Here is a 17961-nt window from a genome sequence, read left to right as displayed (position 1 = left end):
TCAATGGCACGTGGTCCCGTCTTGCCGAGCCTCCGTCCCACCACCTCCTTTTGCTGCTCAGGGACCTCTGTGCAGCACACGCGTCTCTACTAGCTCCTTTGGTTTCACATATTCAAAGAATGTATATAGAAAAGCCGCGGATGCAAGAGCCAGCAGATAGTTAAAGAGATCATTTCACCCACATTCACTGATAAGAGCCGAGTTGCCGTCGGATAGAAGCACTAGAATCCAAACCTTCTCCCTAGAGGGGGCTTCCAGAAAGGACTACGCTTCGGGCATCTGCTAAGGGGGCTGGCAGGCATCTCAGGCCCACGCCGAGCAGGTCCTGCTTTGTCAGAGTTGAGGGAGGCGTGCCGTGGGCCTTAGAGAGAGGGCCTTTCACAGCCGACAGCCTTCCTCCACCAGGGCACAGAACCAGCCAGCTGCTGCCACGCGGCGCTCTGTGCCCCAGCTTCCTGGTAGGGGAGACCCCCGGCAGAGCTGTTGACACAGCACCAGCCTCACGCAGGGGAGAGGCGTGGGAAGACAGGCACTGCAGCAGCTCGCCGGACACGGGGCAACCTCATCTCCAGCAAGTATGGTGGCAGGAGGTCAACTGGACGTAATGCAGGAGCGGACTCTAGGGCTGGGCTTCCTGGGAGAGTGGGGTGTGCAAGAGGGGTCGGTCCACTCAAAGAGTGAGCTCAGCAGATGACGCGGCCTGACTGGGGAAACGGGTGCTACCGGGAACTGGGCTGTGCATGGCTACCTGTCTTTCTGGTTCCTCATATTGTTCCTTTCTTTTCTTCAAGACTTTTTCTCCACTAGATAAAGTCTAAAAACAAAATTCTTATTCTGTTGCATTTGAATAAACAAATTTACCCTCTTCAAGGTAGCAAGTGGGGATCATTTAAAAGGGTAAAATGCTAAACAAAACTTTGACTTCATTTTCTGGAGCCTGTCAAAGGGTGCTCCCAAAACTGCTGTTTCGTGACAGACAATGCATGTTTCTCAGGAGATTTTAAAAATCAGAAATCTAACACTTTCTGGATTTAAGGAATGATACTATTCTGTATCAATCATCAGATTCTGAGATGTGTGATTTTTAACAGAGGGGGTTGTCTCAGATTCTCCTGAAATGAGGTCATTATACATTTTAAATACGTTAATTGATACGTTAGCTGATTTAATAAGCAAAAGCACAGAGAAAAGATGGATAAGCAGGACGAGAACTCAAAATTCAAAACCTCTTCTGCTGTAAGTCACACTTGAAAAACCTGTCTCAGGGATTTCTTAAAGTTAACTAACAACCAAAGAGCAGTCCATTTATCTTTTTTGGTCAGAGGGAGAAATCCTTGATTTTTCTGAAAAAAGTTGCTCTTGATTCAACAAATCAGAAGAGAGCTAAGAAAAAATTAAATCTTCCTGGGGAAAACATTCTAGAAGTTTCTGTGTCCTGCTGGTATTCATTATAAACCAGGTTTTGGGATGTTTTCCACCATCATCGGTCACTGGGGAGTGTCCATGCCAGCCGATGTACAGCTTATGTACTTGAGCCCTGTGGTCTCTGGTGGGCCAATTAAATTCTCAGGGAATGAAGCTATCAGGAAAGATAGAGCTCGATTTCTACCATCGCTAGGCCATTCTCTCAGTCCGGTCTCTATTCCTAGAGGAAGAACCGTGTCTGGCCAGGACCCAGCGCGGGTCGTTGGATTTGGCATGTCTCCATTCCCCGCTCCCCTCACGACTTCCGCAGGGGGGTTGCTTTTCACTCTCACTCCACAGCATTGTTGTTGTGTGGTGATGGGACCACCACACTCTGCCAAGCGAGTCCTAACCCAAATGGCAATATCTAGGGCACGGGCATGATATTCCTGACCCTGGCACAGAATCCAGAAGAGGGCTTGTAGAGTGACATCGTGGTGTGTTCAGATATAAAGAGAAACTTCTGTCATGCACGAGTCTCCATTCCGTTGGTCTTTCTAATTGCTACAGCATTGCTTTCTTGCTTAATAGCATCCATCGTGGGGTCGTAAAACTGCAGTCTTCCCTCTGGAGTATTGCCGCTGGGTCCTGAGGAGCTGAGACCCCAGGGTGTCTGGCCCCCAGCAGTGGCTCCATAGGCTTGAGTTTGTAAAGAAGGAATTCAGTGCTATGAGAGGAAGCTAAGCAGAGAAGCTGCGGAGCAGTTGCTGTGCTGGGCTCTTAGGAATGGGAGAACAGGGGCTAACGGGATGAGCAGAGCGGTTCCAAAGCAGGCTGGAGTGCTGGCCGCGGAGGTGCGTGAGAGGAGGCCTGAACCGCTTGTCTGGCAGAGAGGAAGGCCCAGGACTGCCTTCTCTGGGGCCGTGTGCCAGCCAGGCTGAGGGTCCACAGACTGAAGGCCAACACCAGCCACTCGGGACCCCATGGCCCGTCTAAGATCAGGATCAAATCGGGGAGTGTGGGGCGGGCTGAGGATCAAATCGGGGAGTGTGGGTGGGCTGAGGATCAAATCGGGGAGTGTGGGTGGGCTGAGGATCAAATCGGGGAGTGTGGGGCGGGCTGAGGATCAAATCGGGCAGTGTGGGTGGGCTGAGGATCAAATCGGGGAGTGTGGGTGGGCTGAGAAAAGACCAGCAGAACAGTGTGTTCACAGAGAAGCGCACAGAGCGGCTGGAAAGGCCGAAAGACAGGTGCAGCCCTGGCTTCAAGAGCTCCCCAGCATGGAGATGGCGTGAAGAGCCACACGCTACAGAGAACCCACGGGACCCCAGGCAGGAGGGACCTTCTAGGCCAGAGCTGTGGGACACCCGCTCCGTCCTCTCCTAAAGCGCAGTTTAAGCGACTCTGAATTCCGGGAGGGCATTGATCTGGCTGTGGCGGGGTCTATGGGGACGACGTAAATTAACGCTGAGTTGACCAAAGAGTTCATTCAGGTTTTTCCGTAAGATGTTGTGGGAAAAAAATGGAATGAACTTTTTGGCCAACCCAATAAAAGGGAGTTCAGGCCAATTAAAGTCAATTTTATTATTCTTTCAAGTATATACTGTACTTGGGAACTTTGTAAAATCGTTATTTGAGACAAAATGTTGTAATAGAGACAGGAATTACTTTTCATAGGATAATTGTTTAGCCATAAATTAAACATATTTAATGGTGTTTGAGAACAGTTTGTCCTCTTGAGTTATTTAAACTGTCTGTGAAACATGACTTAACATTATTAATTTGTCTGGCAGATGCTTTTTCACAATTAATACAGATCTAAACTCTTCTCCCTCTCTCTTCAGCATAGTCATAACTCCCAAAGTGACGGAGGCCAAGGCGTTACTACGCTAACATAAGCAGCATTAGTTCTCCCTGCCATCTTAAAGACTCTTCTTAAATTGGCTATTTAGACTTTAAAAACATATATAAAGGAAACAATGAAAGAAACACAGTGAGATTTCTTCTAAAATATCTCCGAGTGTGTAACGCCAGAGAGGCGTGTTTGCCATGACCCCCACCCTAAGCTTTCCTCCCTTCCATCTTTCGAGTCAGGTGAGAACTCAAGCCTTTAAAACGAGCTAGCCCACCTTTTCTCTGACGTTGGTGAGTTACCTGCACCTCACTAACCCTCCTTTTCTGTGCCTGTCTAGCTGTCGTAACTGCATCTTCTGTGTTTCTTACATCACGCACCACGCCCCTGTGCTTGAGCCACGCGTTTACCCGAGTGTCCCTCACCTACCACAGCTGGAGCCTCAAGTGCCTCGTCACTTGCCCATTTCCACATCTTTCCTCACCTTTGCCCTGCAGGCTCCGCTGGTAAAGAATTAGCCTGCAATGCGGGAGACCTGGGTTTGATCCCTGAGTTGGGAAGATCCCCTGGAGAAGGGAAAGGCTACCCACTCCAGGATTCTGGCCTGGAGAATTCCACAGACTGGATAGTCCGTGGGGTCGCAGAGTCGGACACGACTGAGCCACTTTCACTTTCACTTTCCCCAGCCCCACGGCCTCATTTGCTGACACCCTGCCCCGACGATGACCCTGTTCTCTGGACTTCCACGCGGCTCCCCAAGCCCGGAAACAGGTGCGATGCAAGAAGCGCCTTAGTAACCACCAGGCCCAGCTCCAGGCAGGCCCAGGGCGAGACCCACAGCGGGAGCCCCTGCACAAAGCTCATGAAGATGCCCTGATGGAGACAGCACACAGAACCAGGTGCAGCCGCTCAGCCCACAGCCAAGAACACGCTTTCATAGATACTCGGAGAACAAGCTGAGTAGCGGAACCTGCCCACTTTCTTGGTTAAGAGGTAAACGAGTGGATTAGCTGTACAGGGACCCCAGGCCCTCTTGTCTCTGGACACACTGCCCCTGGCAGCTCACAGGCTGCTCCCGGCGACAACAGGGTGGAGACCGGCTTCTCCCACATCCCTCGTGGACTTTTAGACGCACACACCCGGTTTGGGGCGGATGATTCTCTAGGGTTGAGATGTGCATTTCATGGTAGGGAACTGGGATGTGTGGGTGGGCTAAAGCCAGTGGGGCCTCCTCCTGGGCACCTGATCTGGTGACAGCAGCCCGCACGATCAGGGGGACACCTGGCCAGCCAGGGAGCCCCAGGAGGCTCCTGCTCCTGGTGTGGACGGGGCTCAGAAAGCTGCTTAGAGCCTGCCTGGAGACCTGGCCGGACAGGGTCCGCGTGCCTGGCAACAGCTGAGAGAATTCCAAGAACAGTGGACCGCCCACCAGCGGTGGGCACAGGACGAGCATGCAGGCCTTAGTGAGTGAGTCAGGGATGCCACTTGAAGGATGGTGGAAAGAAAAAAAGTCTTTCCACTTGCCTGCCCCTTTCCAGCCACACTTTTACCAAACACTGAAGATTTTCACCAGGTCAGACCTCTCACCCCCGACCCCAGGGCGGGTACAACCCGAAGGTTAAGGAAAGATGCTCCTCAGGGTTTATTCAGTAGAATCAAGAAGTAACCACTACACTCACTTCTCTCCATTTGCTGCCAAAGGCTTAATAAGTGGAAAAAGTGCCCATCTTGTAAGCCACTTAACATTTGCTGTGGCCTTTATTGTTCTTTCCTCCGCATGTTAAAAACACGCCTTTGCTTCCTCATCTTGTCTTTATTTGTTCTGGTTCTATTGTGGATGAGTAATCACCGCAATTTCCTCCAAGCCTCCTCCAATTTCTCCTCATTCTCTTAAAAAAAATGGAGAAAAATATCAACGGAGCTAAATATTCTAATAAAAATCTCACTAAGACTCTGCCAAGCGGAGCACAACAATTGTTCCCCGTTTCTCGCCTTTTGGGTGCCTTCTGCCCATCCAGCATCTGATCTAGTCTTTATTTTGGGAAACAGTAAGTAGAGCATTCGTTTCACACTCAATCCCTCATGTCTGATCAGGTTTTGCCCAGTTCCTCGTGAGTAATGCATGTCACATCTGAGACGGAGCCCCTGGTCCCCCACGTCTCGGGATTCCTGTGTCATGAATCCTTAGGATGGAGATGACTTGCGTGCTTTCAAAGGAGTTTGTATTTGCAACATCCTTTCCTCAATATAACTGGACTTAACGGTCCATTTCTTTGTCACGCTTTCTACAAAAAGCAATTTTCTTCTAAAGGATTAGTCACCTTATTCAGCTACAAAGTTAATATTTTAAATTTCATATTTAGTCATCAACCTCAACCGGTCAACTCACCAACCATCAACCGGTCAAAACATAAACTAGTGGAGCTCAGTCCCTGTGCCAGGCTGCTCAGAACAGCCCTGTCCATGTCCAAAATTCGACCCCCACTTGGACAGAGTGAACCAGCAATGATGCTTAGCTGTAAAGTCATCAAACAGCTCCTAAGAGCAAAAACGTTGTTTAAAGTGCTCTCCTGCACATGGCACACCTGCCCTCCCCTCCATGCAGCTTCGTCCTGGCCCAGCCCAGGGAGGCAGATGCCAGGGAGCCTCTGAGAAGTGGGCCCAGGAGCAGACGGCCCCAGGGAAAGCCGACCTCGGGCACCCGCGGGCCCTCAGACAGAGTGCTCCGTCCCGACACAGCTAGAGCAGAGCCGGGCTGTGGAGTTGGCGCTCGTAGCTTGCATTTCCAGGGGGTGGAACACTGGCACCGCCTATTATCTGCGGAAGAGCCCCAAAGGCCCAGTCGGCCTGGGGGGTGAGTGGGCCCCGCTCCCTGAGAGCCGGGCATGCTCAGCACAGGTGCCAGTCAGGATGGGTTTCCTCTGGGAAAGTGTGCTGGGCTGATGTAAGGGTCATTTTATTCTGCCTCAGGAAATAAAAATTAATTTTGAAAACGTTTAGAATCTGCTAAAATATTGCTTGAGGAATTCAGGTGGTGCTTTGAGGGTTTCTAATCAAAGCAGTCAATCCCAAAGGAAATCAACCCTGAATATTCATTGGAAAGACTGATGTGAGCAGGTGGTCGGCAGAGCCCTGAGGAGTGGGAGAGGCTGAGGGGCACGGGCCGGCCAGGAGTCGGGCAGACAGATTATTCCAAACATCACCGAGATGAAGAGATGCCAGTGCAAACCAGGCAGGTCAGATCCGCAGAGAGAGGTGTGGTCTAGCGCCTCTGTGGGAAGTCTCTCATGCGAGGTTTTGCCTCCTCTCAGGTATGGCCGGCAGTCGTGTGAGGCACGTTGCAGGGTTAAAGAAGAACCTCCGAGAGTGGAAACCACAGCCCAGTTCCCAGGAACTGACCCCTCAGGCTGGACCATGGTGCCTCCACAGGGCCAAGCACTGGCCCCCAAGATTAAGTGACCACCTTCCCACAGTTACTGTGAGCCTGGAAGTCCACGCTCTCTCCCACACAGCATGTGGATGAACACTTGGCAGTCAGCAAACCGCTGAACAAGTGAGCTGTGCCTGAGGACACTATCAGCCTGGCTGGGAAAGTGAGTGGCCCTTACTGGCTGAAACTTAATAAAGCTGCTTAAAATGAAATCCATGCCTTTTAAGAAGAAAACGCATCAGCATTGGACTGAGAAATGTCTGCCTGCCCACCATGGTGCTGTATTATTTTGGATACCGTCTTCCCCTCTTGACAAGAACAGCCTCCATCCAGGAGTTATTTTAAGACCTACTTGTTTTTCCCTAATAAGGATAATTATCTTCAAAAAAGCAAAATGATTAAGTGGTCATGAATGGTGCACTCCCAAACATCCACGATTGCAAAATAAGCTGACCTTTTCAGGGTTTGCGTAAAAGGGCTTGCGTGCCCGGGACTCGGGCTTCAGGGCAGGACTGGGAGGGCACCTTTGTGGGGGCAGCCTGGCCGCCCTGCTCCTTCCGGCAGGCGGGTGTGGCCCCCGCAGCTCTGAGAGCGCCCTTCCTGCGGCTCTCCCTGAAGGGCTGGGTGACCTTTCTCCAGGTGGCCCGTCTGACCCCCACACAAGCCCACAGTGACGTCACGTACTGTTTCCCAATATTGAGGGTCAGTAGTCCGACCACTGACCACTCCAGCCTTTCAGCCCAGACCCCAGCCCAGGTTCCAGGTACCAGAGTCCCCAGGCACAGGCCCCAAGAGGAGCCGCGAGGGGCGCGCCTGCCTGTCTGTCGTATGAACTAAGGAAGGTCTGGGTCTCTAACTAATGAAGACCAGAGCTTGACCGCACATTCATTAATGGCATTGACATTATAAGGGCAAAAAGCACACACAGCTTGAGATAGAGGTAAGGCAGTTTCAGATTATCTTAAAGAAAAGTGAGCACCTCAGAGACAAAGAGCAGATGACCTGAAGTTTCAGCAGTGTGGTTAAGACGGGCGAAAGGGCAGACAGTCGTGTGATGAGTCTGCTAAACCCATTCTTCCCTGTTAAGATAGCATGCCGTCCACTGACGCTGAACCAGATTTCAGACAAGGGAGGGGGGCCTGAGGACACCCCTGGGCGCTCCTCCCAAGGCCAAGACACGTACACACAAGGGTCACTCTAGGAATCTTCTTCAAGGGTGTGTGCACCTTCAGGGTCTCTCTTCCTGCCCTTTCCCACCGCCCCCCCCCAACCCTGCCCCAAGATCCAGAAAGCACCCTGATTCATGAACGTGCACCCTGGCGAGCACTCACACAGAGCCGTGATGTCAGAGGTCCCTCCCCCTGCACTGGAAGGAAGGTGAGGAGGGAAGTGATGAAAACCTGAGACCAGCGGCTCGGAGTCAGCACCGGGCGGGGGCGCGGTGGTTCTGACACAAACCGGGCCAGGTGCCGCCTTCCCCGCCTCCTCTGTGTCCAGCGCCTTTGCTCCGGGCGTCGTTGGCAGGGTACGGAGGTGGTCGGATGGCCCTCCCGTCTTCTCTGCCTCTGCTCACGGGCAGAGAAACATCTCCAACTTTCAGAATCTAAAACTCTCTTTATGGATTCAATGAAAGTACACATCAGGCAATGGGGACCACAGAATTTGTCTAAACAGCAAGCTATCCAGGCCTGTGTGAGACCGAGATCCAGCACACACCCTAAAGGAAGGGGGCCGGGGAAAAGATTTTCATGGTCTCTGAGGCTTTGATGAAACAGACACCGTCTGGAGGCATTTAAAGGGGAAAAAAGAAAACGGGAATGAAACAAAACGGCAACGACCTTCACAGCATCCTACCGATGCCACTGAACCCACCCCCGACGCAGGAGTCGGGTCTCTCACCGCACGATCTCATCAGACGAGCCGCGCGGTGGCAACCCAGCTGGGAGGCCGTGCGCCTCAGCCAAGTTCAAGTGCACCTCAGCACCTGGAAGACCCTCGTCCAGGCGGGACTTCAAGTTAACGGTTGACGTCACCCTTCTTGGTGTCTCATGGACACTCACAGGCTTTTTGATGAAAGAGAACAGCCATAAAACATTTCAGTGAATGCTATTTGTAATAATTACAGGGTTAAACTCACTGCCTCTCTTAATTTGAGATCATTCTTCACAACCAAACTCGCTTGAGCTCCTTCCCCCGCAAACCTGCAGGCAAGTGCAGAGCGGCGGCCGGGGAGCCCGGCCCAGCCCCGGCCCACTCACCTTGGAGCTGGCGGCTCTTGTACCGGTCCCGCGTTCTGGCCGGATGAGCCCTGGCCGTGTTGTCGCATTTCGGCTGCTCGTACCTGGGAGGAGGGGAGGAGAGAGACCAGCTGGTGTGAGCCTCTGAGGCGGGCTTGCCTCGGGTTCCCGCTCGCTCACACAGCAGGCTTCCTGGGCCCTGGGACGCACGGGGTGTCCAGCCATCACGTTGCAACATCCGGGATGGACCTTTGGTGACCTTGTGACAACTTAACATCTTCTTCACAGTCCATAAGGACACACACGACACCCTGGGGTTTGTCTCGCCAGCCAGGCTCTGCAACACGTCCTGTGCAGGGGACGCACCGCCCTAGGGCCAGGCAGGGAGGGGTCAGAGGAGGGCAAACACCAGCATCGGCACCAAAGTTGGGGCGGGGAGCACAGGCACTCATCCCTACCCCAGACAGAGCAAAGCCGCAGAGGGAACCGCAGGACTCTAGACGGACGCACGTCCCCAGCCTCGCTCATGAAGCTGCAAAAGGTTGCCTCCCTCCATGTTCAAACAGTAAAAGTAAGAGCTCCATTCCGGCCCCTCAGAGCTGACAGGAACTGGGGGGCCCTGACGTCAAGCAGGCAGACAGGGTGGCTGCGGGTTACTTCAAGTCAGGGAGCAGGAACTCCGGGGACCCCAGAAAGGACCACGACTCTGCACTGACCTGCCCTGTGCGCTCCAGACCCCGGCCCAGGGGGACAGCTCGCGAGCATCCCCTGAGCATCCCCCGCGGGGCCTCCCTCCAGGCTCTTCATAAACGCCCCTGGGGGGGAGACACGGGCAGACCCAGGCCACCCGGCTCGTGGGGACGCTGACAGTCCCCGAGGATGCCTGTGAGAACCTGCCCTCCAGGGTACCTGAGGGAGCCGCGGGAGTCAGGAAGGCTTCCCGGAAAACGTGAACAAAGTTGGAGTGGGTCCGGGGTGGGCGCAGGTGGGACAGTCGGGTTCCGGGGGCCGCTGACTCTTAGGGAGTCAACAAACCCCCTCGATCCTCACCCCTCCTGTGGCCCAGTGTCCTTTCCACGCTCTCAGAAGGAGACATGAGGTCATGCTCACTTCACAGGGATATTTCTGACTCTTATTTCCCATATTCCTTGTCCTCCTACCCGAGAAAACGAAAGAATGAGGTTTCTCTCCAAAGGGAGAGCTTCTCAGAGGCCCTTCCTGGGGCCCAGGGAGCCGGCTGGCCATGAGGGGCGCGTCCAGCCTGGCTGAAACAAAGCCAGGGCACCGCGGGCTCCTCCGGCCCTCAGACTCTGAGCGGCCTCTTCGATACCAGAAAACCTAGCACCCCACGCACACTAACTTAGTATGCCTTTTCAAAAAGTTGTTTTTGAAATTAAAGCATTCCCAACACACTTTGGAAAACAGTCACATTATCACGTTTTCACCACAAGCCATTAACACACGTTCTTGGAAATGCAGTGGGTTCAGCGCAGTTGGCATTGAAGTCACGTCACGGGAAAGTGAACAGGGGTGAAGGCACCCGTTACCCACCTGGTGTCCCCTCTCGCACCTGGGGCCGTGACAGGCAGGTGAAAGCCAGAAATTCACCAGGGGAACATTCAAGAAAGAAATTTCATAACTGAGAGATACGCCTGTTCAATCTGGGGAAACTGAACCAACGCTCCGGACTGGACAACTGCTGTTTCAGACCCAGGTGAGTATCCGTGAGGCTTGGGAGGTTGGCATTGGTACCCACACTAGAGATGACACCTTCACAGCCAGGAGCCTGTGAAACGCCAGCTCGAGGGAAAGGACACGCCAGGTCCCAGCTCCTGACCAAGCAGTCCCAGGCGGGGCCGGGACTCCCAGGGAGGCCGACTGGCCAGCCACTCCTGGGACGTCTCGCCTGCGAGAACCTCAGGCACAGGCTGCTCTGTGTGTTAGGATGTTGACTTTTAACACAAACCGTGTCCAGCCTGTGAAAGGCTCAGAGCCAACATGCGATGATAAGAAACCACATCACTGCCAACTCCATTCTGAATCTTGAACCTTGAAGCAGCCTGGGAACTGGCCACACTGCACGGTCATCCTGGTTTTGCTCCAAATTTGGGCAGGAGGTCTTAAGAATCCCAGCACTGTGCTTACATTAAACCATGTATGTTTAAAAGGCAGCATTCCACTCCTTTTAGAAGAATACCGCTCAGTCGTCTCCGACTCTTGGCGACCCCATGGACTGCAGCATGCCAGGCCTCCCTGCCCATCACCAACTCCCGGAGTCCACTCACACTCGTGTTCATCGAGTCAGTGATGCCATCAGCCATCTCATCCTCTGTCATTGTCCCCTTCTCCTCCAGCCTTCAATCTTTCCCAGCATCAGGGTCTTTTCCCATGAGTAAGTACTTCTCATCAGGTGGCTGAAATACTGGAGCTTCAGCTTCAGCATCAGTCCTTCCAATGAATATTCAAGGTTGATTTCCTTTAGGATTGAGTGGTTTGATCTCCTTTCTGTCCAAGGGACTCTCAAGAGTCTTCTCCAAAACCAAAGTTCAAAAGCATCAATTCTTCGGCACACAGCTTTCTTTAGAGTCCAACTCTAACATCCATACCTGACTACTGGAAAAACCATAGCTTTGTCCATAGGGACCTTTGTCGGCAAAGTAATGTCTCTGCTTTTTAATATGCTGTTTGCCATAGCTTTTCTTCCAAGGAGCAAACGTCTTTTAATTTGCAGAAATGACAATCTCAAGAAACAAAATCAATGCCTTTGAAGACTCAGATGAAACCTGTTAAGTTGACATCCATCACCACCCTTTTCAATGGTGTTTATTTTAACTTATTTTATGTAAAAGAAGAACATCTCTTGATTGTCTGGTTGCCCATCAGATCCCAGGCTCTCTGCCAGGGAGAAATTCGATTTCACATTCACACGGCCAGTGAGACATGTGGGCCCGCGAGCCGGGAACAGGGCCCTCAGGCAGGTAAGAGCCGCCTTCAGCCTGATGCCAGGTGGACAAACCCTCATCAGCCGTCAAGAAAGTGGAAGAGAAATCCCTTGGTTCTGCACACTAATGTAGCAGCTGGCAGCCAGCCTAGTCCACGCTTAACCCGATAGCTCACGCCGGCTCTCCCTCCATCAGTTAGCGACCAGGTGGGAACCCGCCCCTCCTCCCAGATCATATCCCACCACGCGCGGCCTGGGCTCACACAGGGGCCCGGGATCCAGCTCATGGGGGCCCGGGATCCAGCTCACAGGGGCCTGGGATCCAGGTCACGTGGGCTCGGGATCCAGCTTATGGAGACTCGGGCTTCTGCCTGGCAGTGATCTGGACATCTCAGCCAAGAGGTCAGTTTTCACTCAAAAAGGCAGAGGGGCCAGGAGAGGCATCAGCGCCTGGCTGGACTCACGGTTCGCCCTGATGACCGTCCCGTCTGGAAGTCCGCCCCGTGGCTGCTCTCCGTGCTGTATGTTTACTGCCCTTGGTACAGGCCTGAAACAAAGTGTGTCCTTTGTAATGTAGTTTCTGGGCAGGATGGCTCAGGAAAGAACTGGCTTATAAAGACAGTGAACTTTATGGCTTCTTACTGTTTGATTTTTAAATTATTCTTCCCCATTAGAAAATACAGAGAATGACTGGTGGAGGGGACGTGAACTGTCTACCCAAAAGTAAATCACAACTAATCTCCCTGGAGTGGCTTATTTCAGAAAGCTACAAGAAAATAGCATTTATGCAACAGACAGTAATTAAACAGAAACACTGAAGGCTTTCTGCAACCCTGCTGCCCTTCACAGTAGAAGCAGGGCTGTGAGAGGGCAGGGGAGGCTCACATATATGATCAGATATGCCTTAAAGTTGATGATTTTGACTGACTTCCCAGCATGCAAGACTCCCTAGAAATCAGTTTAACCCAAATCCATTTTTCTTGCTACTGATGGGTTTAGCCATAGTCATGTAATCCAATTGTGGCCAATAATCCATGAATTAAATCCGCTAGGGGACTTTTAGGAAAGGTGATTCGGCTCCTGAGAGACGGGCTGTGTCCTCTGAGAACATGGTGTCTGAATGAGATGCCCGGATCCCTGAAGCCGTCTTGTGACCACGAGGGGCGTCTGTCCAAAGGCAGTCACGACACAATGGGGACGTGAGAGGAAAGTTTCGGAGACTCCGTGTCCTTGGTGGGGTCAACAAGTCACAGAATCCACTGAAAGGGGATTCTTCCGTCTCCGCACCTCTTCTTCAGATCACATGGTCCCTCGCTGTTTACACCCATCTGTAAGATTTATCGCTACTAGAAATGAAGAGCCTCCTAATCGATACAGCCCCTCTTGCGGTCAAAACTGAACTAGATCCTGGCTCTGAGACCTGCAATGTGGGGGCTGCATTCACCCCTCCAGACTGCCACCTTACCCCAAAGACAGCATCAGCTTGCTCCTCAATTCCTCAGGACCTGACTACAACATCAACATTTTGGGGAGCCTCCAGCCGCTCCATGGAAGTTGCACCCCAACATTCTCTCCCTCCATTTCCTCTGTCTTCTTCCAGCACAGGTGTCGTGGCCAGCACATCGCTCACATTCAGCTCATCTGCTCACGTGTTCTGCTTACCGTCCCTTTCCCTCCGTCAGAACGGAGGCTCCGTGAAGCCCAGATTTTGGTCTCTTTTGTTCCCTGTATGTCCCCTAGGGTGTCACCTGCAGTGTCGAGGGATTCAAACGTTTGGTGAATAGAAGGTGAATGGATACAGGGCGGGGGCCTCTCAGAGCTTTCAGGGGTGATACAGGGTGGGGCATCACTCGGAGCTTTCAGGGGTGATACAGGGCGGGGGCATCTCTCGGAGCTTTCAGGGGTGATACAGGGTGGGGCATCTCTCGGAGCTTTCGGGAGTGATACAGGGCGGGGGCATCTCGGAGCTTTCGGGGGTGATACAGGGCGGGGGCATCTTGGAGCTTTCAGGGGTGATACAGGGCGGGGGCATCTCTCAGAGCTTTCGGGAGTGATACAGGGCAGGGGCATCTCGGAGTTTTGCGGTGATACAGGGCGGGGGCGTCTCTCGGAGCTTTCGGGGTGATACAGGGCGGCGCCTCTCGGCGTTTCGGGGGTGATACAGGGCGGCGCCTCTCGGAGTTTCGGGGGTGATACAGGGCGGGGCGTCTCGGAGTTTCGGGGTGATACAGGGTGGCGCCTTTCGGAGTTTCGGGGTCGCACCCCTTCTTGCTGAGCTCGGTCACAAGCACCACCCGCACTGCTGTCTCTGGGCACCCGGGGGCGGCCCCGTCCACGCCTGGGTGCTGATCGCTGGGGCCTGGTCTGGCCAGGTAGAGTGAGGGGAAGCACACCGTGGAACCACAGGGAAGGCCTCGCATGGTGTCAAGAAAAGCCACACCGTGTTGTCAGGGCCACGTGATGCTGCTGGAAACCAGGATGGAAGCAAGGCGCAGAGCAAGCTGGAAATTGGAGATGGAAAGAGGAGGAAACAGAAAAGAGGCGGACAGGGCCTGTGGACCGCTGCGGCCGCCCCGGGAGGAGCCCTGTGGGACGTGCGGATGCTGACGCCCCCAGCAGGGCACGGAGCCCGCACGGGACCCCACTCTGCTCGGTCTCGTCGCCGCCTTGGTCCTGACAGTGTCAGGGTCGCGACAGCCAGTGTCAGGGGGAATAGATGAATGAAGCACAAACGGGAGAAAACCCACACCTCTAATCTGAAGCATCTCCTCCCCAGGGTCTAATTTAAGTCTGCTTCTTGAAATTCAAAGAAGAGGGAGTCCCTCGTTCCTGCAGGCAAAAATAGGGGAAGCGAGAACGTGGTGCTGGGCTCTGAGAATGTCTGGGCAGAATGAAAGCAGGCTGGATGCCGGGGTCAGGGAGTTCTCTTGTGTCTCCCATCCAGTCGTAAGGTAAGTGTTCGCAGGTTCTGAGGGACAACGTGCTGAAGCTGACCTCACCCTCTGGGCCCATCTGCACAGGCCTGGCCTTGACAGGGTCAGGACTCCATTGGCCAGCGCTAAGGGAACCTCCAGTGGCTCATGCAGCCCAGCCTGGGGCTTAATGCACTGTCCACAAGCCAGAGTGTGAAGGGTGTCCAGAGGTCACTCTCCAAGAAAGGTGTCTCAGAAAAGAGCTCTCCCTGCAATACACACGTGCTCAGGAACCAAAGAAGCGATTTCACACACAAAACTGTGGGACGATGTGCGTCCTCTTCAGGTTTGAAACCATCTCCTACAACTGCCGTGGAGGGAACCCTGGCCCCTGTCCTGGACACCCCCATCCCCATGGCGGGGCCCCCACGGAGCCTGGTCTCTCTGATGAACCAGACAGGCTCCAGGCGTGCCTGGACCTTTCCATCAGGAGACCGCAGCTGCTCACCACCCCTCCAGCTCCCGGAGTCTGTGTGGTGCTTCCCCGTCCACACACGTGGCGGTCACACTTGAGAAACTGGGGAAGTGTCCTAGGAGACATCGGAGTGCTCACGCCTCAGGGCTGCAGAGGCAACCAGGCTCATTTCCCTGTATGTAAAAGCTATTTTTATGGGCTTCCCTGGTGGCTCAGATGGTAAAGAATCTGCCTGCAATGCAGGAGACCCAGGTTCAATCCTTGGGTCAGAAAGATCCCCTGGAGAAAGGAATGGCAACCCAATCCAGTGTTCTTGCCTGGGAAATCCCAGGGACAGAGAAGCCTGGTGGGCTACAGTCCATGGGGTCACAAAAGAGTCGGACACAACTGAGCAACTAACACGTAGAAACTATTTCTATATCAATGTGTGAGAAGTCAAAGGTCGAGTCACGCAACCAACAGCTGCAGAAACACCCTCACTCACATTCACACCATTCGCATGATCAGGGAGCAGGGCTTCTGGTGCAGTTACGAAATGACTTGCTTTGCTCAAACGCACACAAAACATGAGTGAATAGGTTGGGTTTTGTTTCGAACCCTTGACCTCAGCACTCTCTTTTTTAGCGGTGACTTCAGGACACAGATACCTCTGGACTACAGATAGCCATCTGGGCAGCCAGCCCCTTCACCAAAACCGCGGACTAAAGAGGCTGAGGCGATGAGGGACACATTCTCAGCACCCGCCCAGCCAGCCGGCCGTCAGGGCCATCCTCCCCGATCGCAGCCTGCATGAACAGGATGGGAGCATGCCCTGCCTAAAGCGTCAAGCTCCGGTCCTGTCAGGGGACACTCTTCCCGGGCCTCGTGCGCCCATGGGCATTAACGCTGAGCAGCAGGTGTGCTCAGGCCTCGGGGCCTCGAGCCCACGGCAGGCAGGAAGCCTGCGTTCCAGAGCTTACCTGGAGGACATGCCAGGGATGGGGCGGCTGGTGTCCACCACGGGCGTTAACGCTAAGCAGCAGGTGAGCTCGGGCCTCGGGGCCTTGGGCCCACGGCGGGCGGGAAGCCTTACCTGGTGGACGTGCCAGGGATGGGGCAGCCGGTGTCCACCACGGGCGTTAACGCTGAGCAGCAGGCGAGCTCGGGCCTTGGGGCCTCGAGCCCACAGCGGGCGGGAAGCCTTACCTGGTGGACGTGCCGGGGATGGGGCAGCCGGTGTCCACCACGGGCATTAACGCTGAGCAGCAGGCGAGCTCGGGCCTCGGGGCCTCGGGCCCACGGCGGGCGGGAAGCCTTACCTGGTGGACGTGCCGGGGATGGGGCGGCCGGTGTCCACCAGGACGCACCAGCAGTAGCCTGTGGACGGATGGCACTGCACCGGCTTGTAGAGGCCGCCGTGGGCGCACTCGGGAATGACCACGTTGTCGTTCTTGGGCTGCCTGGCCTCCTCCAGGGCCGACTGCTGCTCCTGGTCGCACGAGGACACTGCAGTGAGGAGGAGACGGGAGTGAGCGGCTGGGAAACGGGGCGGGGCTGGCCAGCAGGGTCCCCGCGCTGCTGTGGCGGCAGGGTGGACACCTTCCACAGGGGATCTGATGTCCCTGGGGTCCCAAGGCCATGGATGGGACCCGGACCCCAGCAACAGCCACGGCCCTCTGCTCTGGGTCCCCAGATGGAGGGAGGGGCTGGCAGGCACCCAGTCCAGGGCCACTGAGTCCCCCCAGGAAGGTCCCAGGCGAACATCCCCCACCGCCGTGCCCTATCCGAGGGCTGCCTGAGGCCGAGGCTGCAGCGTGATCATCCCCAGAGGCTCCGCTGCAGTGCTTGCCAAACAGGCCGCATGTCCGGAAATCAGTCAAGAGAAGGAGGAGCCGCGCCTAGTCAGGGCAGCGTCACGGGTGGTGCAAGACGAGTGCTGAAGCTCACCCGCAGGAAAGCCGCTGAAGTTAACTGAACAGCTAAACTCAGAATTCTAAGCACAGCATTTCAATGCATAGGGGCTTCTGTCTTCCTGTGTTAATAGATCCCGTTTCTTTTTTGCATTTAGACGTGAGGTAACTTAGATCTAGGGAATCCCTGGGTTGGGAAGATCCCCAGGAGAAGGAAATGGCAACCCACTCCAGTATTCTGGCCTGGAGAATCCCACGGACAGAGGAGCCTGGCAGGTACAGGCCATGGGGTCAGAAAGAGTTGAACACGACTGAGCAACTAAACCACCGCCGCTGATTAAGATCCATCTTCTGCCCCGAATAGTTGACGGAGAATGAGAAGCATTAAAGGAGTCCATTTTGCTCAGTGACCCTCAGAGGGGAATGAACTTGAGTCAAATAACATAAAAGGTGAAGAACACTTTATCCCTCACTAGAAATCCACACGAGGTTTGAAATGTAATCCAGAGAACACTCGGCACAAGACCTTCTAAATGTGCTTGTTCTGCCACATACCTGGCATCAAGAATTCACACCCGCGAACTAAGCCTTCCCCTCACTCCTGGTCAAGAATTCAAACTGTGCCGCTTGTTCCCAACTTCTCTCCTCGGGGTGGGGCGTCTCTGAGCTCGGCCTCAGAGGCAGTCATCCGGGACAGACCTCCCACCGCACGAGCCCGCACCCTGGAACCCAGGGTGACCGCAGGTCAAGGTTTTATCCCAGGACAGGCTCTCCTCACCTGAGCTGTCTTCTGGGATCGAAAATGGTCTCTTTTGCTTTCA

The 17961-nt window shown here is 54.2% G+C and overlaps 1 protein-coding gene across 2 annotated transcripts in view; it reads right to left on the bottom strand.

Moving 5' to 3' along the window:
* SMOC2 (SPARC related modular calcium binding 2) overlaps positions 1-17961 on the bottom strand; it is a 153931-nt gene that overhangs the window by 28214 nt on the left and 107756 nt on the right. For both annotated transcript variants that reach the window (XM_055536202.1, XM_055536203.1), the window contains exons 8-9: positions 16550-16736; positions 8945-9027 (exon numbers count right to left, since the gene is read on the bottom strand). In XM_055536202.1, the coding sequence (XP_055392177.1) occupies positions 8945-9027; positions 16550-16736 (270 nt within the window). The remainder of the gene's footprint in view (positions 1-8944; positions 9028-16549; positions 16737-17961) is intronic.

The sequence above is a fragment of the Bubalus kerabau genome, chromosome 9 (assembly GCF_029407905.1).
Source record: "Bubalus kerabau isolate K-KA32 ecotype Philippines breed swamp buffalo chromosome 9, PCC_UOA_SB_1v2, whole genome shotgun sequence".
NCBI classification, from domain to species: domain Eukaryota; kingdom Metazoa; phylum Chordata; class Mammalia; order Artiodactyla; family Bovidae; genus Bubalus; species Bubalus kerabau.
This window is presented reverse-complemented; position numbering and strand designations above follow the sequence as displayed.